Below are 24,747 nucleotides of genomic sequence, written 5' to 3' on the forward strand. Positions count from 1 at the left end.
CTACCCCTAGGTGTGCACAATATAGAGAGATACAGGGGACCTCACAATAGCATTTGAAATACAGTAACGTCACTATTCACATTTATTATCAAAGCAGCTCTGAATCTCATTGACATCCAAACAGATGAGATAGATTTCTCAAGATTCTTTAAAGCAACTTTCAGCTCTGTGCTATACTTGGTCCCTGCCAGGCTTCCAGCTCAGGAAGCTCAGGCAACTCCTGAACCTGTCTGAGTCTCATTCTCATTGGCAGGGTGAGGATGGTTATAGTACTGTCTCACGGGGTGGCCATGGGATGAGATGAGTTGACATGAAGTGTGTTGGACGGGGCAAAATATACAGTAGCTACTGGGTAAGGGCGTGAGCCCTTCCCTCCTCTCCAGGACATCTCCACAGAAGGCTTGAGCTCAGAGTCTTCTCTCAGGCTGTCTACTGCTCCCTTTTGTTCATCGACTTGTTCATTCATTTGGTCCTCAAGCATTGGCTGAAGCCCCGGCAGTAGGGTGGTCTCTGCAGCACACGATGAGCCGCTCCAGCTGGGAGGAGAGTGGCTCCGTGGTAGAGAATGTCTGGCATATGCCCTACCTAGGGGTGGGGGAAGCTCCCAAGGACACCCCCCCACCTCTCTCCCGCTGACCCCCACCTTCTCAACCAAGGGTTGCCTTGCTCAGCACTTTCTGCCTGGCTTTCCGGTGGCTCTCTTCCAAGACCTGCTTTCTGCCCCAGGACCCTACAAAGGCTCCTTTGATGCAAAGTTTGAGGGAAAGTGACTGTGTCATTTGATACAAATGAGGCTCATGAGGGCAAAAAGTGTAGCTTTATTCTCTTATTTGGGGCTTTTCTAGCCCAGAGAAAAGCTAGCTGCTGAATGGGGCTGGGGAGGAAGCCAGGAGGGAGAGGAAATGCCAAGAACTGGGGAACTCAGTGCTTGTGTTAGCCCTGAGATTAGCAGCTGCAAGCCCGGGGCGTGACCTGCACACCAAGAGGTGTCTTCCACTCAGCCAGACTCTGCTTCCAGAGCTGGTGGGGGTATGAGCCCCGCCCCCCAACATTGCCTGCGCGGGGGCCTTTCCTCCCCCTAGACCACCAGACTCAGCATCCTCAGCAGTTGGGCCTGCTCCCGTGGTCCCTACCCCCTTTCAAAATGTATAGCACCTGTTTCCCTTCCTCTGGCTGATGGGGTGTCAGGGACCAGAGGGGGATTTCAGAGGATCCACAAAAGCCCCCTACCCCAGAAGGTCTCCCACACTCACTGGGCCAGCCTCATGGGTGGACCACCACAGCACTGCCCCCGGGCTCTATGCTTGGTGGGGGGGATGGCCTGCACTTAGCCAGACCCCACAGTTGGTTCCAGGATCCTCTGTCCCCACCTTGAAATCCTCAGTGGTTCTTGAACAAGGGACCTTCAGTGTCCTTCTGCATTGGGCCCTGAAGATCCTGGAGCTGAGTTCTGATCGCTTCACTTCTCCAGGTTCTTAAAGTCAGGTCTCTGACCCCTACATTGTCTGCCTTTCTCTTACTAACACTTCTCATTTGTAGAGCTGAGCCTGCACCCTGTTATCACATTGTCACCTTGAGTCTCTAAATCACTGACTCTTGGCAGAGGCGTTTAGGGGATTTATCTCCTGACCCCAGGCACTTTGATGCCACCCCTTTGTTCTTGAGGAACCAAAATGCTTGACTCCTAACCCTCTCTGTGATCCTCTCTTTCTTAAAGTATAGGAAATTTGCAAGTCCAAACCTCTTAAAGAGCAGCAGACCTAGCCCTCTGAGGGTGCTTAATAAATACCAACTAATGAACCTGCAGCTGCTGCTCCTTTGGCTAATTAAATCTAAATGAGTCCCAGACTTTAAATTATGCAACAAGGCTCGGCCAAAACAGCTTAAAAATAAGGGAGTCCTAGCTTTTCTGCTGTGCCCTGTGGAAAAAAAAAATCCCGTCTTTTAATCATGCTTAACCTCCCTGAAAGAACAGTGGCAACCTTTAAATAATGAATGAATGTATATTAGCAAGATTTTCCCCCAAGCTACAGCAGAGCCAGATCATAAAAGGGACAGAGGCAGAGACAGGCCTGGGGGGATTCCGGAAGTTTCTGGTGAATTGCGGAGTGCTGGGAGCAATTATTTGGTTGCTCAGAAGCCCAGAGCAAGGACTGCTGAAGAGCGTGGAGGGGAAGGGTGGAAGTACGGCCACTCAGCCTGTGCCTGCCAGCTGTGAGGGGGGCACCCACAGCCCTCCTAGGGGCTGCACGCTCGGTTATCCTCTCTCTCTCTCCTTCCTGTCTTGCCTCCACACCACTCCCCCACTCTCCCCCCACCCCCAGCCCAAGATCCTCCAGGCCGAGAGCACTATCTTTGCAACTGAACAAAGGTTGAATCACTTCACCTAGAGCAGCGCTTTTGTGACGTCCACGTGTACAAGAGTCATTGAGAATATTGTCAAAAATGCAGATGATCAGTGGGTCCAGAGTGGGGCCTGGGATGCTGCATTTCTAAGATACCTGGGGCTGCTGGTCCTCAGATCATGTGTTGAGTCACAAGGATTTAGTTTGTAATGAAGCTGAAAATGTTACAATCAAGTGGGGCAGTGTTCAAGTTACCAAACTCTCTGGACACGATCTCAGATCAATTAAACTGGAATTTCTGAAATCAGACCCAAGGCTCTTTGGTCCCATTCTCTCCACCCTCACCTTTTTCTTTTCTTTTTTTTAAAAAAACTGAGAGCCTAGGTAATTGGTAGGTCACCCAAATGAAGCCTAGAAAGCTTAACCAACTTGCTCGCCATCGCCTGTTGAAGTGGGATTAGAAAGGGAGATGGCAGGGAAGTTGGAAGCCAAGCCTGCTCCTCCTTCCCTCCTTGCAGATCTGAGCATTTCCAGGATCCTAGCCTGTCCCTGGGCTCAGGGTTGCAACCTATGTGATTCCACTGGGACAGCAGGCAAGATTCTTCTATCTTTGTCTTCCTAAGACCACTTGAAACTTTACTATTAGTGCTTAACTGCTTGGGCTATAGTGGAGTGTACTGTGTAGGATCTGTTATGCTCTTAGTCTTCAGCAACACAGTGTGAGTGGGATGACAGGACAGACTTTGGGGGCACTGGGCTCTGTTCTGCGGGATCTGGGACTCAGGAAGGGGAGGGACTCTAGGGGCAGACGGGCCTCCTCCTGCAACCTAGCACTGAGGGGTGTGCCCCCAGGCAAGGCGGAGGCCCTTGTTGTGTAAGATCCTGGGACCTCAGGCAGAGGTCAAGAGGATGGAGGCAGAGCTGTTCCAGTCCTTTATTGAGAGGAAACTGTGACCTTCTTGCTGTGGTATGTGAGTGAGGGTGCAGCCATTGACCAGACCCAGCTTGGCCACAGCTGTGCTCCACCCAATTGTCTCAACCTGGACAGGACTGTGATGCTGGCTCAGCACTGAGGCAGGGAGTGGGAGCTGGGCCTAAGAAAGCAGCAAGGTACTGTAGACACAGTTATTTGCTTATTCAATACCCACCTCTCTCTTTCCCCTCCTCCCCATACTATCAGAATCTTAATTTTGTTCAAGGCTGCAACAGTGTCCAGGCAGAAAACTTACTATACTAAAGATGTCCTGAAGCTAGGAGCAGCAACATGACCAGTCTGAACCATGAGATGCAAGCAGAAGTTTCTAAGTGGATCTTTCTGGAAAGCTTTTAAGAGGTGGCTTCATTTCTTTTCCCCCTTTGCTGACCAGGAGTTGATGCCTGGAGCCACGGCAGCCATATTGAGATTACAAGGCTAAAAGCCATGAAATGAGCAGGATAAAAGCCATATGCTCAGGATGGTGGAACAAGAAGAAGGGTCCTTTACGACTGGGCTCTCTAGGACTTCCTGAGAAATTTCACCATCACGGACTGCCTTACCGGGGATTTCTTAGTGTGTGAGACATGTAAACTCCTACTTTGTTAAGCCACTGTGACTGGGTTTCTTTTACAGCCAAATGCAATCTTCACACGGGGACGTTAGAACGAATGTTCCTAGACTGGAAATGGAAAGAGAGGGTCAAGGCAAGAACATGGTCCCCAGGAGAGAGGATGGGTGAAGCATTTCCCCCTTTTTGGGAAGGGTCACTATTGTTGTTATTCAACCACTAGGTAGTATCTGACTCTTTGTGATCCCATGGACTGTAGCATGCCAAGCTCCTCTATCCTCTACTATCTCCTGGAGTTTACTCAAATTCATGTCCATTGAGTCAGTGATGCTATCTAACCATCTCATCCTCAGCCACCCACTTCTCCTTTCGCCTTCAATCTTTCACAGCATCAGTCTTTTCCACTGAGGTGCTTCTTCTCATCAGGTGGCCAAAGTATTGGAGCTTCAGTGGCAGTCCTTCCAATGAATATTCAGGGTTGATTTCCTTTAGGATTGATTGATTTGATCTCTTTACAGTCCAAGGGACTCTCAAGAATCTTCTCCAGCACTACAATTTGAAAGCATCAGTTCTTCAGCGCTCAGCCTTCTTTATAGTCCAACTCTCACATCCGTACATGACTATTGGATAAATCATAACTTTGACTATACAGACCTTTGTTGACAAAGTGAAGTCTCTGCTTTTTAATACACTGTCTAGGTTTGTCATAGCTTACTTCCAAGGAGCAAGCGTCTTTTAATTTCATGGCCGCAGTCATTGTCCACAGTGATTCTGGAGCCCAAGAAAATAAAATCTGTCACTGCTTCAACTTTTTGCCCTTCTATTTGCCATGAAGTGATGGGACCAAATGCTATGATCTCACTTTTTTTAGTGCTGAGTTTCAAGCCAGCTTTTTTCACTCTCTTCTTTCACCCTCATCAAGACGCTCTTTGGTTCTTCACTTTCTGCCTTTAGAGTGCTATTATCTGCATATCTGAGGGTGTTGATGTTTCTCCCAGCAAACTTGCTTCCAGCTTGTGATTCATCCTGCCTGGCATGTCACATGATGTATTCTGCATATAAGTTAAATAAGCAGGGTGATAATATACAGCCTTTCCCAATTTTGAAACAGTCTATCGTTCCATGTTTCTAACTTTTACTTCTTGACCGGCATACAGATTTCTCAGGAGACAGGTAAGGTGGTCTGGTACTCCCGTTTCTTTAAGAATTTTCCACAGTTCATTGTGATCCACACAGTCAAAGGCTTTAACATAGTCAATGAAGAAGTAAATGTTTTTCTAGAATTCCCTCACTTTCCCCATGGTCCAGTGAATGTTGGCAATTTGACCTCCAGTTTCTCTGCCTTTCCAAATCCAGCTTGCACATCTGGAAGTTTTCGATTCGTGTGCTGCCGAAGCCTAGCTTGAAGGATTTTGAGCATGTGAAATAAATGCGATAGCACAGTAGTTTGAACATCCCTTATTTCCTAAGAGATTAAGTTCACGTTCCTCAGACCAACATTTAAAACTATAAAATTTGGTTCCAAATCACTTTTCCAGGTCTGTTACTATTCACCAGAGCGAGGATGAGCCTACTCCTCTCTTTGAATTAAGATCCCACACTGGTCTGAATTCAGGTGAGTTCTCCCTGCTTCTCCCTGTCCCAGGCTTACCGGCCCCTGTGAGCTGCTCTTTTGAGACTTCTGATCACCCTGTGCTCCGGGGCCCTCTCGTTTACTCTCCTTCATCACTGAGGTCTATGTGCCTGCTAGTTTCTTTACACTTTAGTGTGTATCAGCTGCATCTCCCCAGCAAGGCTGTGCAATCCTCCGAGGCAGGATTTTAGGAATGTGTAAGTGTATAAAGATCATGTGTTTTGGAGTCAGACTTGAGATCTAAGATGGTTTGGGGTGCATCACTTAACCTCTCTGAGCCTCAGTATCCTTGTCTGTGAAGTGGGCATGATATACATGTCTACCTCCCAGGTCTCCATGAAGTGTGAAACCAAGTACCAGGCACATTGGAGATGCTCCGGAAGGGCTTGTGTGTTGACTTGTTGCCTGCTTGATAACTCTAGGCTGTGCCTTCTTCCTATCCTTTGCATCTCTCTTTGTTTTTCTCTCTCCTTTCCTTCTGGTTTCCTGCTTTGCAATTGAACTGGGAGGCCTATACCAAGTTTGGGGAGTGACCATGAGTTTCTCTCATTTTGACTCAGGGCACATCTTCTCTTACTGGCTCCAGTCTTCTATCAGAGTAGGAGGAGGGACAGAAGGGAGATTTCACGCCCATTGCTAAGGGGGTGAGAAGGGATGCTAACTGCTTAAAGTTTATTCAGTCTTTCTTAAAAGATTTAAAAGGAAAATGGGTGCATTTAATCTAGTTTTTCTGGCAACAGGCTGATTAAATAAATGGTATTATAGCACTTTTTTTTTTTCAAACTCTCAATTCTATTTGCTCTAGCAGATTAAACATCTGGACCTTGGTCTTTTTGATATCCTGATCTCCTTCTTCAGTTCAGTTCAGTCACTCAGTCATGTCCTACTCTTTGTGAACCCATGGACCGCAGCACACCAGGCTTCTCTGTCCTTCACCATCACCCCAAGCTTGCTCATGTCCCTTGAGTCAATGATGCCATCCAACCATCCCATCCTCTGTCATCCCCTTTTCCTCCTGCCTTCAATCTTTCTCAGCATCAGGGTCTTTTCAGTGAGTCAGTTCTTCACATTAGCTGGCCAAAGTATTGGAGTTTCAGCTTCAACATCAGTCCTTCCAATGAATATACAGGACTGATTTCCTTTAGGATTGACAGTCCAAGGGACTCTCAAGCGTCTTCAACATCACAGTTCAAAAGCATCAGTTCTTTGGTGCTCAGGTTTCTTGTAGTCCAACTCTCACATCCATACATGATTACTGGAAAAACCATAGCTTTGACTAGATGGGCCTTTGTTAGCAAAGTAATGTCTCTGCCTTTTAATATGCTGTCTTGGTTTGTCATAGCTTTTCTTCCAAGGAGCAAGTGTTTTTGAATTTCATGGCTGCAGTCACCATCTGCAGTGATTTTGGAGCCCCCCAAAATAAAGTCTGCCACTGTTTCCATTGTTTCCTCATCTATGTGCCATGAAGTGATGGGATCGGATGCCATGATCTTAGTTTTTTGAATGTTGAGTTTTAAGCCAGCTTTTTCACTCTCCTCTTTCACCTTCATCAAGAGGCTCTTTAGTTCTTCGTTTTCTGCCATAAGGGTGGTGTCATCTGCATATCTGAGGTTATTGATATTTCTCCTGGCAATCTTGATTCCAGCTTGTGCTTCATACAGCCCGGCATTTCTCATGATGTACTCTACATGTAAGTTAAATAAGCAGGGTGACAATATACAGCCTTGACGTACTCCTTTTCCTATCTGCAACCAGTCTGCTGTTCCATGTCCAGTTCTAACACTTGCTTCTTGACCTGCATACAGATTTCTCAGGAGGCAGGTAACATGGTCTGGTATTCCCATCTCTTTCAGAATTTTCCACAGTTTATTGTGATCCACACAGTCAAAGGCTTTGGTGTAGTCAATAAAGCAAGATCTTCTCTTTCTTTTGCTTCAATCCTTGCCCCCAGAAACCCAGATCAAATTAAGAGATTGTGAGAAATGACCCATAGCAAAAAAATTCTATTGAAACTTGAATGAGAAATGACAGTTTTATTACCTTCAAGTAAATACCTGCCACATGCAGCTACAAATGGGAATGGACGCATTGAACTGGGTGGAAACAAGAAGTCACTGTGGACTGAAGTGCATGATGATGTGTCCTGACACTGAGTCCCAGGGTGGTTTCTCTTTTCATGTACTTTCACTCAGCATCATTCAGAGAGCCCAACAGGACAGAAATGTGTTCTTTCGTTCCTCTTAAAGCAGAGCCTCATGCCCAGGAAGAGGAGGGGTCAAAAAAAAAAAAAAAAAAGATTTGACTGCACAGCTGTGTCCATTCAGTTTGCTGCGTTATTCTTGAAGTCTCCTGCACTGGCCATCATTCTCAGATGGGGCTGGTGGGGTTGGGTAGCTGACAACCTGCTGTGTGTGTGTGTGTGTGTGTGTGTGTGTGTGTGTGTGTGTGCCCTCTGTGAGCCCTCTAGTGCCCAAAGTCTGTTCCTTTTAGTCGTTGCTGCCTGCTTATCTGTGTACCTGTCTACTGTAGACAGCTATTAGCAGTGTGTGTGCATGTGTGTGATTTGAGGGTTGGGCTGTGTGGCCTGTTTGGGTTTGTCCCCTCTCCTTCTACTTTTCCACAAGAGCAGCATTGCTGACTTGTTGTGGTTCTAATCAGACATCAGTGCCTCCTCCCCAAGGCCCCTCGAAGTATGCCCTGATTTTGCCCCCACCTCACCCAGGCCTGCACTGCTCAATGATTAGGATACCTGATAGGCCCATCCTGGGCTCCCTGGAGCTTCAGCATCTCTATTCTTGAATTGCATGTTGCTGAGGGCAGGCTCATGCTGTTCATACTGTGAAGAAAGCTGAGCACTGAAGAATTGATGCTTTTGAACTGTGGTGTTGGAGAAGACTTTTGAGAGTCCCTTGGACTGCAAGGGGATCCAACCAGTCCATTCTGAAGGAGATCAGTCCTGGGTGTTCATTGGAAGGACTGATGCTAAAGCTGAAACTCCAATACTTTGGCCACCTCATGAGAAGAGTTGACTCACTGGAAAAGACTGACTCTGGGAGTTGGTGATGGACGGGGAGGCCTGGTGTGCTGCGATTCATGGGGTCGCAGAGTCAGATACGACTGAGTGACTGAACTGAATTGAACTGAGGGCAGGTTCTGAGCCTTTGTGATGGACTGTGTGCAGTCCTGCTCAGGCCAGGGTTAAATGGACCGTTGCCAATGGCATGGTGACGATGCCATCCTGACACGTCTGCAGAGCTGGAAGGAGCTTATGGAGTTGTGGCTCTTGTGTTAGTTTCCTGTGTTAGTTTTGCTGCTGTCATAAATTATTACAAGTGTAGTGGCTTAAAGCAACTCATTTATTCTCTTACAGTTCTGGAGGTCAGAAATTTAAAATGGCTTTGGCAGGGCTGCATCTTTTCTGGTGACTCTGGGGAAAAGCCCATGCTCCTGCCTTTTCTGACTTCTACAGGCTGCCTGCATGTCTTGGCTCGTGGTCCCACATCACTCCCCGCTCTGTTCCCACGGCCTCACGGTCTCTGCCTCTCACCCTCCTGCGTCCCTCTTATAAGAACCCTTTTGATTACACTGTGCTTATCTGGATAATCCAGGATCACTTCTTCACTTCAAGGCCTTAATTTAATCCCAAAGTCTTTTTTTTTTTTTTTTTTTTAATCACATAAGGTAACATATGGGAACTGGGATGTGGATCTCTTTGGGGGCCCTACCTCCAAGCCTCCCTCAGCTCCCCACACCTCAGACAAGATCTGTCTAAATGAGCAGATTCTGTGGATCCCAAGTCAGCCCAGTCACAGTATAATTTCTGTGGTTCTGGAAAGGCTTTCTAAACCCCTTCTCCATACAGATGCCTCCTTAACCCACTACCTTCTGAAATCCTCCTCTTGGGAAACAAAGCGTCTTCACCCACAGTGAGAACTCAGGCTTAGTACAAGGCCTAAACACGTTTCTTCACACTAAGGTGTAAATGTTTGACAGCAAACCTTTCCTACCAGCAAGTTCTGACTGGGGGAGGGGGGCACTGGTGAGGCAAGGAGGGGCCCAGTGATGGAGAGAGAGCGAAGGCACTTGGAAGTATGACCATAAAGTTTTAATCAAACAGAGCAAAATGGCCGCAATGCAGAACAGGTAGTGCTTGGAGAAGAGAAAGAAGATCATCTCCTTGGTGACGTAGATTATGTGTACGAAGATGAAGCAGTACAGGAACACGGCGAACTGGTTCTGGGGAAGCAGGAGGTCCTGGAGGCCTCCCGAGAACTGTGGGGAAAGAAGAGAGTGGAAACGACCAGCCGGGGCCCGGGCACCAGGCAGACCTGGGCTTCCTTCCTGCTCTTGTCCCTTCCCGAATGTGACCTTAGGCAGGCTGTCTTCCTCACCCAAGGTGAGGGTAATTGTGCCCACCTCACAAGATGCTGAGGAGGAAGAGTGAGACAAGAGTGAAAAACTCCAGGCAAGGCTACTGGCACAGAGGGGACTCATCAGCTTTCACTTCTTGAGCCTGGCCTTAGCCCTCCCGAGTCAGGCCGCCACCCTTCTTGCTCTGTACGCTCCATGCAGCCTGTGGGTCCCACAATGTGGCCAGTCTCTCTCCTACTCAGAGATCCCCAGATCTGGACACTGGGTCTTGGGCTAGTTCCCTGGATGGTCTCCCCTGACGCCCCACCCTTTTTGCTGGATGGCGGCCCAATGAGAGGGCATCCCTTGGGCACCAATGACTGTATCTGATTTTCTGGGTGCCGGAGCATGTCACATCGGGACAGGCTGTGGTCCTTCAGCCCAGGGTGTGTCTCTCTTGTGGACAGGCAGTAGACAGCGGATGGGGCCTCCCTAAACCCTCAGGGTCTTGGGTGTGGGGGAGGGTCAGTTTGAGCTGTCTGGCTGATTCTGCCTGTGTGTTGCTCTTTTCCAGGATCTGTATGATTAAGGTCAAACAGATCCCCATTTAAACTGTAGAAGGCATTAGCACAGAAGTGGAGTAAAAGCTGATGTAACTGTTACGATCTGTAGTTAAGAAGGCACTGCACCTATGGCTCATTCTTTAAAATATCTTTTCAACTCATGCCACATTTTTTGTAAGCAGGGTTGGTGATGCTCTAATTCACTAGAAACATATTCAGAGGTATTTTCCAATACAATAACAACTGTCTACCTACTCACCTACCCACCCAGAAAAAGAGAGATGGGAATTTAAAAATAAACTCATCTCTCCAAGGAAGTAAAACGCTTTTGTAAAATATTGTTAAAGGTGGGGTTTTGGACACAATCCTGTTGAAACAACTCCATAAAATGTGAAGGCAACTAAATAAAACTGAGCAGGGCAGAAAATAACTCCAGTAAAGCTGCTTCTAAAAGGAATGGCAAGGAAGGCAGAAGACCAGAGGAAGAAACCCGGTATTCTGGGCTAGGAGTGGAGGGCTGGACAGATACTGTGTTTCTCTGCAGACCCGGTGCGGCTCTGTGTCCATGGACTCTGCCACTGTTGGTGGTCTGCACGCTAATGACTGACATTAGTGATTTTGATAACAAACTGTGCATTTGTGAAACCTTTCAGACTTTTCAAAATACTTCCAATGGTCTCTTTTTTTAAGTGGAAGACGGAGCAGATAGGATTATAAAGATCCCCATCTCCTCCAGCAAGGAGAAAGATTTTCAAACTAAAAAGCAAGTACTTCATGAGCAAGAAAAACAAAATTGTTAAGAAGCCAGTGTGTGTTCATTGAGAGCAAATCATGCAAAGCCAAACTAATTTTCTTTAAAAAGAACATGGACCAGTCAGTTGGGGAAATGCTATCATGTAATATCTTAATTCTGGGAAACCATTTGACTGTGTGTATCAGTACAGTTTTCTGGACAAGGTAGAGAAATGTGAGCTGGAGAAAATGTAACTCAAGGGTGCTGATTAATGGAACACTGCTAACCTGTAGGGAGCTCTTTTAGTGGTATTTACTTTAGGTCATATCCTCCTCAACAATTATAGCAATGACTTGGATAAAGCCAGAAGACACGTTTCTCAGAACTGAGGATGATTCAGAACACAGAACTGGGAAGCATAGCTAATACATTACATCCCAATAAAATTAAAAAGTGATGAATGTAGGTTGTTGCATTTGGGTCAAGAAGTGAATTGCATGAGTACATAAAAATGAACTCAATGTGCCAGGCTTATTTCAGAGTGCCTCACATGTATTCTTTCATTTAATCCTCCCCACAACCCTATGAGGTAGGTATTGCCTTATAGATGAGCAGACCAAGGTTCAAAGAGGATCAGTAATTTGCCCAGTGTCATGCAATTCATATGTTTCAGAGCCAGGATTTTAACCTAGCACTGTCTGATTTTAAAGCTCAGACAGTGCTGCTTTAAACAATAACATCTTTCATTATTTAGTGCTTATGATGGTCCAGCCACAGTGTTAGCCACTTCCCATTTAATCACACACAGGCTTTCTTATCCCCGTTTAGGTTAGGGGAGAGTGGCCCATTTCTTGCCAAAAGATATCTAAGTTTTAATTGACAGCAAGGCAGTGTGATCCAATAGAAAAAATGCAGCCCTGATCAGGGGAGGTGTGTGTCTGTATGTGGTGGGGTGGGGGATGGTTTTATCAAAATCCACCAGCCAGGCTGCAGTGGCGGGGGTCGGGCTGGGGGGGGGAGCATGGGAGGGGACCTGGTGTGGGGCGTGGAGGGTGGGGGGTGGTGGGGGTGTCTGCAGTCTAGGCCCAGGCATCCTGTTTTAAGAGATGCCGAGAAGAGAGGAGAGAGGTGGGAATCCAGCCAGAGAAGAAATGTTGAGTTTTCCCTGAGGAGGAAAACCGTGGACAAGGTAGTTCTGGGGCCAACCTTCCTTGAAGAGTTGGATCTGAGTTTAATGAACATGGAAGCTCTAAAGCTGTGAGCGGAGGTAGGGTGGGACGCAGCCACCAAATGGGTAAAGTAGGCTTCCTGTGCAGGTCAGCGATGGGCTCCCCTCGCCGCTAGCGTCCCGCACGCTTGGCCTCCGGGTGGGGCCTGTCACCTACCAGGCGGGGCGTCGCCTGCTGCTGCAGCCGCTCCATCACCTGCTCGTGCTGCCGCTGGCGCTCGTTCTCCTCGTGCAGGTACTTGAGCCGCGTGAGCTCAAACTCCATGCGCACCTTCTCCAGCTCCATCTCGGCGCTGCGCTCGCTCACTGGGCTCCCCGGCACCGCCGTGGCTGGGACCGAGGGCAGCTCTGCGGGTTCGGGTCCATCGCCCGCCTGTCCTTTAGTGGCAGCGGGGCCGGCCTTGGAGGACAGTGACTTCGGTGGCCCCGGGCAGCCTCTGTCCTCACAAGTTTCCATCTCCTCCAGGTAGTCGTAGGAGGAGTCTGGCTTCAGGGTGTCTGCTTCCTGGGGCTGGGGAGACGGAAATAAGGGGATGGGAGGAGTCAGTATGGGGCGACCCCGCCTCCCAATCTACTGTGCACTGGCAATCCCAGGCACAGTGCCCTGGGGATGCTTGAAAGTGCGTTGTTAACTGTAAGCATCTAGACTGAATTCTTAGAAGAAACTTACACGGAGTTATCAGGACCTTGAGAGTTGAGAAGGAGAGGGCAAACTGACAGAGGAATGGCGCCCTACATTTGCAAGTGGGTGTGGTGGGGGAATTGAGTAGAAGTCTGTCTTCCTGGTGATCTTCAAATCGCTGCTTGCAGGTGACTCACCCCATCCCCACAACTAGTTTGAGATCAGTTAGATACCCAGTCGTCTAGAGGGTACAGAGGGAGGAAGAAACCTAGGCTTTGCATTGAGTACCTCTGTATACGAGGACCCCGATCGCCATCTGTAGGAGGAAGAAAGCCACTCTCGCCCCCCACCCACGGAGAGGTAGATGTGTGTGTGTGTGAAAGTCGAGTCTGACTCTTTGGGACCCCATGGACTATAGAGTCCATGGAATTCTCCAGGCCAGAATACTGGAGTGGGTAGCCTTTCCCTTCTCCAGGGGATCTTCCCAACCCAGGGATCGAATCCAGGTCTCCCGCATTGGGGGCGGATTCTTTACCAGATGAGCCACCTGGGAAGTGAAGAGGTAGGTGGGGGAGATCAAAGCCAACTTCACGTGGCTTCACAATGTTGTGAAGGCTGCCTGGTCCCTGGATGCAGCCAGGTGCCAGTGTGGGGACAGGGTGCATGTCACCCCCCTCTTAGCAGCTCTCTGGAATCTTCTAGCTCTCAGCCCCTAGCCTGTGGTGTCCCCATTGTGCTCTTCCTCCCCTCACTGGGACGGGCTGGGGCAGTGGGAAGAGGCATCCTCCTTACCAACGCCGCCCTTGGCTTTCCTTCAGACATGGGGTCATCAGGCGCCATCTTGGGGAAGGTTGGGCAACTTTCTCCTGCCCCTCGGCCTTCCATCACTTCCCTATCCTCCGCTGCCATCCAGAAAACCACGGCACTGCCAGTTGGGGCCAAAGGACATTTTTTGAGGCATTAACATTTGGCCTCACAAGATTCCACAGCCCGGCCGCCATCACAATCGCCTGTCCTCATAATAACCCACATTCCACCAGTCGCTAGGGCCCCTGTGGCAGAGATAACTTTGAGGTGCCTTTTATGAAGAACTACAGGGTGGGCCTTCAGCACCCCTAGGGACCACTTTAAAAACTAGAATTCCCCCACTTGAAATCCAGAATTCCATCATTTGAAGTCTCTTCTCTTGAAGTTCCTCTTTTAAATGCAGGCTGTATTGAGAGGAGTCACAATTAGCTCCACAAACCTTGTTATGGGCCTGATTTTGTCCTCTCACCCCCGCCCCCCACACTCATATGTTGAAGTCCTAGCCCCCAGTACCTTAGAATGTGACTTCATGAAGAGATAAGGGTCTTTACAGAGGTGATTATGTTAAAATGAGGTCATTAGGGTGGGTCCTTATCCAGTATGACTGATGTCTTATCCAGTATGACTGAGGAGACGTAAACACAGATGTGCACCTGAGGAGATGATGTGAAGATGAGGGAGAAGATGGTCATCTAAAGACCAAAGAGAGAGGTCTCATATTGGAGCTCTCCAGAGAACCAACAGGAGCCCCACCTTATACGTTCAAATAGAACTTATTAAGAAGGGGAGCAGGTGATTATGGAAGCTGAGAAGTGGCACGATCTGCTGTCAGAAAGTGGGAGACTCCTGAAAGCTGATGTATAACTTCCAGCCTGACTCTGAAGGCCTTAGTAACCAGGAGTGCTGCTGATATAAGTCCTGGTCCAAGACTGATATCTCAGGCAGAGAGAATCAGTTTAGCTTTCCTCTGCCTTTTTTCTCCATTCAGGCCTTCAAAGGATGAGATGATGCCCATCCACACTGAAACAGGCTAGTTAATCTATCCAGTCTACCGATTCAAATACTGATCTCTTCCAGAAGCATCCTCACAGACATACTCAGAAATAATGTCTAACCAGACATTGGGCATCCCAGGGCCTGCTGCTACTGCTGCTGCTAAGTCGCTTCAGTCATGTCCGACTCTGTGCGACCCCATAGACGGCAGCCCACAGGCTCCCCTGTCCCTGGGATTCTGCAGGCCAGAACACTGGAGTGGGTTGCCATTTCCTTCTCCAATGCATGAAAGTGAAAAGTGAAAGTGAAGTCACTCAGTTGTGTCCGACTCTTAGTGACCCCATGGACTGCAGCCCACCATGGGATTTTCCAGGCAAGAGTACTGGAGTGGGGTGCCATTGTCTTCTCCGCAGGGCCTAGTCAAGGTGATACAGAAAATTAGCCATCAAAAGCCTGGGACAGATCCTTCCCTCACAACCTTTAGCTGAAACCAACTGTGCTGACACCTTGACCTTGGACATCTAGCTTCCAGAACTGTGAGAAGATAAACCACTGTCATTTAAGCCACCCAGTCTATGGTGCTTTGCTATGGCAGTCCTAGCAAACTGATACAGCCTCGATTATTCCTTGAACACATTGAGTGGGAACAGTAAAGAGATTGGGTGCTGGGGAATATTTGTTGTCTTCAGTTTTATGGAAATGACAAAAAACATTGTTGGTAGTTGGAGGCAGGGCTGCGTATGGAGAGAGAAAGGGCTGCATTTGAATTCTAGCTTTGCTACTGGTGTCTAGCTGGATGTCCAAGGGAAAGTTATTTCACATCTCTGGGGTTCTGTGTGCTCATTTGTGGAGGGATAAGGATTTGCCCACTCCCCTGCCCTGTGGCTTTCCCAGTGACTCAGCGGGCAGAGAACCTGCCTACATGCAGGAGACACAGGAGATGTGGGTTCGATTCCTGGGTCAGAAAGATCCCCTGGAGGAGGAAATGGCAACCCACTCCAGTACTCTTGCCTGAAAAACCCCATGGAGAGAGGAGCCTGGTAGGCTTCAGTCCATGGGGTCGCAAGAGTCAGACACGGACACCGCTGAGTGCCCAAGCGCTATGCTGCGCTGTAGCACTGATGTGAAACTAAGCTACTGTCTTTGCCCAGTACCTCCTATACAGGGGCTATGAAAATGATAACCACACCATCTCTATTACAAGATGGTTTGTCACTGGAGAGAAGAAAGTGTTCAACTTCTACCTTCTTGAAAGGTGGTTTTTGGCCATGCCAGGCAGCTTGCAGTATCTTAGTTCCCCAACCAGGGATTGAATCCAGGCCACAACAATGAAAGCTCAAAATACTAACCTCTAGGCCACCAGGGAACTCCCCGTTGCAAATCTTTATCTGAACCGTGGCCTTTCCTTATGATGGTGACCATGGGAACTATCTCACAGTTATTGTGTTAGATGTTGACCCTGCTTCAAGCACTAGGAGTAGGATTGCCAGATAAATCTATTTAAGGGTGTCCAGTTAAATTTGAATTTTAGATTTAATAATTTTTAGTATAAATAGGTTCTGAAATTTGCATGGGACATGTTTATATTAAAGAATTCTTTGTTGTTTATCTGAAATTCAAATTTATTGTAACTGGGGATCCTGTGTTTTCATTTGGTAAATCTGATGGTCTTGACTAGGAAAGACCTGTCCAGAGAAACAATTATATATGACAAATGAGCTGCTATTAAAAATCACCGGGTACTCAAGTATATAATAAGTGGTAAGTGTAGTTGTATCAATTGTATATCAAACAACCATAAAATCTCAGTGATATAACAACAATAAACATTTATTTAACTCAGACATCTAAGAGTTGACTGATCTAGGCTAGGCTTCTCTGGGGGCTTGGTCAAGGCAGCTTCTTCCTCTTCTTGGGGCTGGTGGGCTGGCCTTGACATGCTCTTTTCATGGCAATGGGAGAAGTACAAGAGGTCTTTGAATTGGCATACCATCACTTCTATCTTATGCTATTGGCTTTGGCTTTGACCAAACTCAAAGTCAGATGATGGGGAAATGTACTCCATCCTTCTAGTGGGAAGAACTGTGAAGACATAGTGTAAAAAGTGTCGATATGAGGCAGTAAGAAGAGTTGGGGCCCATAAAACAATCTCCTGTTGTAGTCAAGAAGGTTGGTGCTGCTCTGATTGGAGCAACTGGGGGAAGGTTTGGTGGAAGAGGTGACATGAAGGGCAGGTAGGATTTGGGCAAGAGGATCAGCATGAGCAAAGTCTTGGCTGATAATTATTATCCATTTGTCTTTCCATTTCTGCTCTCTGCCCTTCTCCATCCTGCCCTTTCCCTAGGAGGTTGTCCTCCAAGAAACTGCATGAATTCATTAAGCAAAGCAGTATATTCTAAGCAAGCAAGATGTACTCTCATTTCCCCTGTCCCAAGGTAAGAACTGCACATACCTGTCCTTAGGGGACTCTATAGGAAGCTGAGGAGATAGCTGCCATGAGCTTTGGGCTGGTTTGGCACTTCTTCACCATGAAAAGAATCTCCCCTCCTCCACTGAGCCGAGGGAAGGGAGGCTATAGTAAAGCCTCTTGAGGGAACAAGGAGACAGGATCGCATGGGAGCCCCCGGGACTGTGCTGCCTTCAGCAGCCAGCACTGGTGTGCCTTCACGTGCTTTGTCATCGTTGCTTGGCTGGCTCTGATGTTTCTGCTTCTCTGTGTCCCCTCACCTTAATCAACACCCTTTCTCACTTTTTCCCTTATCTCATAGCTTTAATGTATGTAAGGTTTCTGCTTCCTCTCAATTTCAGCATATTGTAACTTGAGCTTCTCATAACCCTTCACAGCCCTGACTGCCTGGCCTCTCTCTATGCATTCAGTGTTGTGTTTGTCTTAACTGTCCTAACTATCATGATTTCCTAGTTGACTTTCCCAAGAGCAGGAATCAGAATGACCTGCTTTGTCTCTATGTGGGCGGAGCTTCTCATTCTAGCTGCTGGGCAGCCATAGATTGGAAAGATGTCCAGCCCAGCTGGGTGGGCAGTGGAAAAGTGGAGGGATGGGGAGGCAGGGCCATACAGAACAGTGGCCAGGAGCCTTGGGTGGCTCCTAAGCAGCAGCGGAGGGTGGGTGGGGGGTCAGTTTCCCTCAGAAGGTCCATTGGGTGCAGCAGGCACCATGTTGAAAGTTGATGGACAGATTCATATAGTAAAGTGTCAATTGTTTTGGCAAATAACCCAATGAGAGATGTGTATGTATATTAGTATGGCACTCACAGACTTCCATGCCCATTATCTCATTTGATTCTCAGAATGCCTGATGAGGCCATTTAAAGCAGGTGTAATTATTGCTTCCTGACAAGCAAGGAACCTGAGTCACACAGAAAGATGAAGTGATCAGTGTCTGAGTGCAGACGACGTTAGTGGTTGAGCTACGACGGGAATGCGGGCTTCCCGTCTCCTTCCCTGATGTGTTTATACTAGACCATAGGATGGTCTTTCAGGCTCCAACTCTAAGAGGTAAGATGATTTTCTACTTCAAATAAAAGAAAGATGGGTGTATACGGATGTGTATTACAACATTGCTTATAATAGCAAAAGACTGGAAAAAAGTTAAATTTCCACTAGAAGCAATCTGGTTAGTGCTGTATCCATACCAAGAATACTATGCAGATTTTTAAAAGAATAAGACTAAAGAAAAAATAACAAATAAGGTAGATGCATTAGCACAATTATGGAATGCTCTCTAAGATATATTACTCAGTGGAAAAGCAAAAGCAGTGCTTTTCCTGTATATTAAAAATAGGAAAACATATTATACTGGTATATGCCTAGAATATGCCTGTAAAGCCATAAAAGAAACTGGTTCCTGATGGCTGTGCCTGAGGTGGGAGGATGGAGGGATTGAGAATTTGGGATAGGACAGAGATATTCCTAACTGTATAGCGTTTTGTATTTGTAAGCTTTTTTTTTTAAAAAAGCAATGTGCATATAACATGTTTTCAGTTAAAATTTTTGGAGGGAGGGGGGTTCAGGATGGGGAACACATGTATACCTGTGGCAGATTCATATTGATGTATAGCAAAACCAATACAATATTGTAAAGTAATTAACCTCCAATTAAAATAAATCAATTTATATTTAAAAAAAAGTGTCTAGAAGAGAGAGGTTTGCTCAATACGGGTGAAAGGAAGTTTAGGCTGTGTAATCTGTTCTAGTTGAAGACAGGTAGGCATCTTTAAGTCATGGGGTCATGCCCATCCTACGTGCCATCCCCCACCTCTGTGCCCCCTCTCCCATCTGGGGTTGCCTTCACTTCCACTGGCGACAGATGCTCAACTGCCAACATGTCCTCTTCCCTTTCTGGCTGCCTCAGCTGCAGACTGCTGGGATTCTGAGACATTTCAGCTCGGGTGTGCTACATTTAGAGGATTGTATGAGTTTGAGTAAGCTACAGGAGTTGGTGATGGACAGGGAAGCCTAGCATGCTGCAGTCCATGGGGTCACAAAGAGTCGGACACGACTGAGCGGCTGAACTGAACTGAATAGTAACACCAACAATAGTTTACAATGATCGGGCGCTAACCAGCCACCAGGTACTGGGAACTTTTCATGGATCATTTTGTGTAATTTTTCAGAGAAATCCTATGAGTTAGGTGCTATGATTATCTCTGTCTTCACAGAAGTAGTAACTGAGTTTCAGAAAGGCTTAGTAGCCTGCAGGTAGGATCAGGTGAGGCCTGGACTTAAGCACCAGAGTCCCTGTATTAAAACCGTTCCTGGTGGAAATAGAGAGCAGTTTCTATTTTCCTGACTGAACCCTGGCTGATATACAGTGAGTATGCAAGGGGAAGAGGAGACCTAAATGCTCAGAGGATTTGCTGGGTGCGTCTGACGTAAGGACACATGCCCCCGGGGTGTGTGCCAGGATGTACATGAAGGCATGTGTATGGCTTGCTCTCTGCATGTCCCCTTGCCCACCAGTCCCCGCTTTCCCTGCACCCTCCTTACCTGACTATCCAAACCTTCTAATCATGGAACTTCACTGCTAACTGCCTACGTGTTTGCCCCTTGCCCCAGCTAGTGACTGTTCTAATCCTTAGTCCAGAACAGGTCCACCCGCTAGTTTATTACAGGGAAATGTCCACCCTCGTGATGCTTGTTAATGAAAGGGGCTGTGAGGGCTGTACCCCAGCAGCTGATTTCCCTGGTAACTGATGAACCAACCTGACATCAATTCCACCTATAAATGGTAGCCTCCCTGAATTCAGGTGTTTAAGATCCCCTATCCAACAAACCATTGATATTAACAGCTCTGTCTCTGTTTCCAGGCTCTTTCTTTGGCCTGCAGACTGGGCCATAACAAGACTTTCAGGCCTGAGGAGTGCAGCCCCACAGCATCCATAGGAGCATTTTATCAGTCAGGGCCTCACCAGAAGACAGAAGCCACACAGAAATTCTAACAGGGAAGGCAGAATGTAAAGAATTATTAACTAGTGACAGGAAATTGGCTACTCAGGAGTAAAGACAACTCTAAATAATACAGGAATGAATTTGGGAGCGGTGCCTCTCAGAGGCTGAGATTCAGATCTTGCTGGAGAGGATGTGTCTACAGTCATAGAGCCTTGTTCACTGAGGTCAAGGTCAAGCTGGAAACTGACCGTGGGGTGCCAACAAATCTCACCTGGAAGGTGCCTAGAAGCTGGTGTTAAACTTTCCAGGAAGTCATTGGAGAACCTTAGCTAGGAAATCTGTTGGGACAAGCTTCTCCTAAGATGCCCCTGAGACTCTCTGGAGATGAGTACCACACCCAGCACTGAGAGAGGAAGAAGAAAGCAGAGAGCAGCAGAGCCAGGAGAGGAGCCCTTTCTTCCTCTAATGTCTCGTCAGTTCAGTTCAGTTCAGTCGCTCAGTCGTGTCCGACTCTTTGCGACCCCATGGACTGAAGCACAAACTCCCAATCTATCACCAACTCCCAGAGTTTACCCAAACCCATGTCCATTGAGTCGGTGATGCCATCCAACCATCTCATCCTCTGTCCTCCCCTTTTCCTCCTGCCTTCAATCTTTCCCAGCATCAGTTCAGTTCAGTTCAGTTCAGTTCAGTCGCTCAGTCGTGTCCGACTCTTTGCGACCCCGTGAATCGCAGCACGCTAGGCTTCCCTGTCCATCACCAACTCCCGGAGTTGACTCAGACTCACGTCCATCGAGTCTGTGATGCCATCCAGCCATCTCATCCTCTGTCCTCCCTTTTTCCTCCTGCCTTCAATCTTTCCCAGCATCAGTTCAGTTCAGTTCAGTTCAGTTCAGTCCAGTCGCTCAGTCGTGTCCGACTCTTTGCGACCCCATGTTTCACAGCACGCCAGGCTTCCCTGTCCATCACCAACTCCCAGAGTTGACTCAGACTCACGTCCATCGAGTCCGTGATGCCATCCAGCCATCTCATCCTCTGTCGTCCCCTTCTCCTCCTGCCCCCAATCCCTCCCAGCATCAGAGTCTTTTCCTGTGAGTCAACTCTTCGCATGAGGTGGCCAAAGTATTGGAGTTTCAGCTTTAGCATCATTCCCTCCAAAGAAATCCCAGGGCTAATCTCCTTCAGAATGGACCGGTTGGATCTCCTTGCAGTTCAAGGGACTCTCAAGAGTCTTCTCCAACACCACAGTTCAAAAGCATCAATTCTTTGGCGCTCAGGTTTCTTCACAGTCCAACTCTCACATCCATACATGACCACTGGAAAAACCATAGCCTTGACTAGATGGACCTTTGTTGGCAAAGTAATGTCTCTGCTATTTAATATGCTGTCTCGGTTGATCATAACTTTCCTTCCAAGGCACAAGTGTCTTTTAATTTCATGGCTGCAATCAACATCTGCAGTGATTTTGGAGCCCCCAAAATAAAGTCTGCCACTGTTTCCACTGTTTCTCCATCTATTTGCCATGAAGTGATGGGGCCAGATGCCATGATCTTAGTTTTCTGAATGTTGAGCTTTAAGCCAACTTTTTCACTCTCCTCTTTCACCTTCATCAAGAAGCTCTTTAGTTCTTCGCTTTCTGCCATAAGGGTGGTATCATCTGCATATCTGAGGTTATTGATATTTCTCCCAGCAATCTTGATTCCAGCTTGTGCTTCATCCAGCCCAGCATTTCTCATGATGTACTCTGCAGATAAGTTAAATAAGCAGGGTTTCAAGATACAGCCTTGACGTACTCCTTTTCCTATTTAGAGCAAGTCTGTTGTTCCATGTCCAGTTCTAACTCTTGCTTCCTGACCTTCATACAGGTTTCTCAAGAGGCAGGTCAGGTGGTCGGGTATTCCCATCTCCTTCAGAATTTTCCAGTTTATTGTGATCCACACAATCAAAGGCTTTGGCATAGTCAATAAAGCAGAAATAGATGTTTTTTTCTGGAACTCTCTTGCTTTTCCGATGATCCAGCGGATGTTGGCAATTTGATCTCTGGTTCCTCTGCCTGTTCTAAAATCAGCTTGAACACCTGGAAGTTCACGGTTCACGTACTGCTGAAGCCTGGTTTGGAGAATTTTGAGCATTACTTTACTAGCGTGTGAGATGAGTGCAACTGTGCGGTAGTTTGAGCATTCTTTGGCATTGCTTTTCTTAGGGACTGGAATGAAAAGTGACTTTTCCAGTCCTGTGGCCACTGCTGAGTTTTCCAAATTTGCTGGCATATTGAGTGCAGCACTTTCACAGCATCATCTTTCAGGATTTGAAATAGCCCAACTGGAATTCCATCACCTCCACTAGCTTTGTTCGTAGTGATGCTTCCTAAGGCCCACTTGACTTCGCATTCCAGGATGTCTGGCTCTAGGTGAGTGATCACACCATGGTGATTATCTGGGTCATGAAGATCTTTTTTGTACAGTTCTTCTGTGTATTCTTGCCACCTCTTCTTAATATCTTCTGCTTCTGTTAGGTCCCTACCATTTCTGTCCTTTATCGAGCCCATCTTTGCATGAAATGTTTCCTTGGTATCTCTAATTTTCTTGAAAAGATCTCTCAACTTTCCCATCCCATTGTTTTCCTCTATTTCTTTGCACTGATCACTGAAGAAGGCTTTCTTATCTCTCCTTGCTATTCTTTGGAACTCTGCATTCATATGGGTATATGTTTCCTTTTCTCCTTTGCTTTTTGCTTCTCTTCTATACACAGCTATTTGTAAGGCCTCCCCAGACAGCCATTTTGCTTTTTTGCATTTCTTTTTCTTGGAGATGGTCTTGATCCCTGTCTCCTGTACAGTGTCATGAACCTCCATCCATAGTTCATCAGGCATTCTGTCTATCAGATCTAGTCCCTTAAATCTATTTCTCATTTCCACTGTATAATTGTAAGGAATTTGATGTAGGGACTTCCGTGGTGGCTCAGATGGTAAAAGCGTCTGCCTACAATGCGGGAGACCCAGGTTCGATCCCTGGGTTGAGAAGATCCTATGGTGAAGGAAATGGCAGCCCACTCCAGTACTCTTGCCTGGAAAATCCCATGGACAGAGGAGCATGGTAGGCTACAGTCCATGGGGTCGCTAAGAGTTGGACACGACTGAGCGACTTCACTTAGTTCATGATCTGAGCCTCAGTCAGATCCCGGTCTTGTTTTTGCTGCTCCATCTTTGGCTGGAGAGAATATAATCCATCTGATTTTGGTGTTGACCATCTGGTGATGTCCATGTGCAGAGTCTTCTCTTGTGTTGTTGGAAGAGGGTGTTTGCTATGACCAGTGCATTCTCTTGGCAAAACTCTATTAACCTTTGCCCTGCTTCATTCTGTAATCCAAGGCCAAATTTGCCTGTTACTCCAGGTGTTTCTTGACTTCCTACTTCTGCATTCCAGTCCCCTATAATGAAAAGGACATCTTTTTTGGGTGTTAGTTCTAAAAGGTCTTGTAGGTCTTCATAGAACCATTCAACTTCAGCTTCTTCAGTATTACTGGTCGGGGCATAAACTTGGATTACCATGATATTGAATGGTTTGCCTTGGAAACGAACAGAGATCATTCTGTCGTTTTTTAGATTGCATCCAAGTACTGCATTTTGGACTCTTTCGTTGACTATGATGGCTACTCCATTTCTTCTAAGGGATTCTTGGGGACAGTAGTAGATATAATGGTCATCTGAGTTAAACTCACTCTTTCCAGTCCATTTTAGTTCGCTGATTCCTAAAATGTCTACATTCTTGCAGTCTCCTGTTTGATCGCTTCCAATTTGCCTTGATTCACGGACCTAACATTCCAGCGCCAACAGAAAATTGGATTAAAGATTTACTGAGCATAGCCCCGCCCATCAGAGTAAGACCCAGTTTCCCCCTCAGTCAGTCTCTCCCATCAGGAAGCTTCCATAAGCCTCTTATCCTTCTCCATCAGAGGGCAGACAGACTGAAAACCACAATCACAGAAAACAAGCCAATCTGATCACATGGACTACAACCTTGTCTAACTCAAGGAAACTGAGCCATGCCGTGTAGGGCCACCCAAGATGGACGGGTCATGGTGGAGAGTTCCGACAAAATGTGGTCCACTGGAGAAGGGAATGGCCAACCACTTCAGTTTTCTTGCCTTGAGAACCCCATGAACAGTACACTGTCTCTTTAGCGCCCTCTGCTGACAAAGCTTAATATCAGGGGCTGGCAAGAGAGATGCTTACAGGGCTTTGCTTCAGGATCAGGAGCTGGGCAATGAAGGGTGGATTTACAGTTGAGAGGCAATACATTGATAACTGACATAGCATGTAGGTGCTAGGAATTCAGTTCGCTGTCAACACAGCTGCCTCAGTACCCCAGGGGACGGTGCTGCCTTTTGAGAAGTTCACCCAGAATGATACTTCATAAGCCCCTTCCAGGTTCATGACCCTGTGCTGGATACCGAGGCTCATCATATGTACTTCTCACCTTCGTGGAGCATGTGATCTGATTGGAGAGGGACAATGCTTC

General features: G+C 47.2%; 1 protein-coding gene across 1 annotated transcript; it reads right to left on the reverse strand.

Annotated features, from left to right (window-relative positions):
- Positions 1–473: 473 nt before the first annotated feature.
- On the reverse strand, positions 474–13,927 carry TMEM247 (transmembrane protein 247). The gene is made up of 4 exons (XM_068966967.1): positions 13,811–13,927; positions 12,554–12,907; positions 9,606–9,794; positions 474–536 (listed from the first exon to the last, which is right to left on the reverse strand). The coding sequence occupies exons 1-4, from the start codon at positions 13,925–13,927 to the stop codon at positions 474–476; spliced, it is 723 nt and encodes a 240-aa protein (XP_068823068.1).
- Between the last annotated feature and the right edge of the window lie 10,820 nt (positions 13,928–24,747).

This window comes from Capricornis sumatraensis, chromosome 1, assembly GCF_032405125.1.
Source record: "Capricornis sumatraensis isolate serow.1 chromosome 1, serow.2, whole genome shotgun sequence".
Lineage (NCBI taxonomy): Eukaryota > Metazoa > Chordata > Mammalia > Artiodactyla > Bovidae > Capricornis > Capricornis sumatraensis.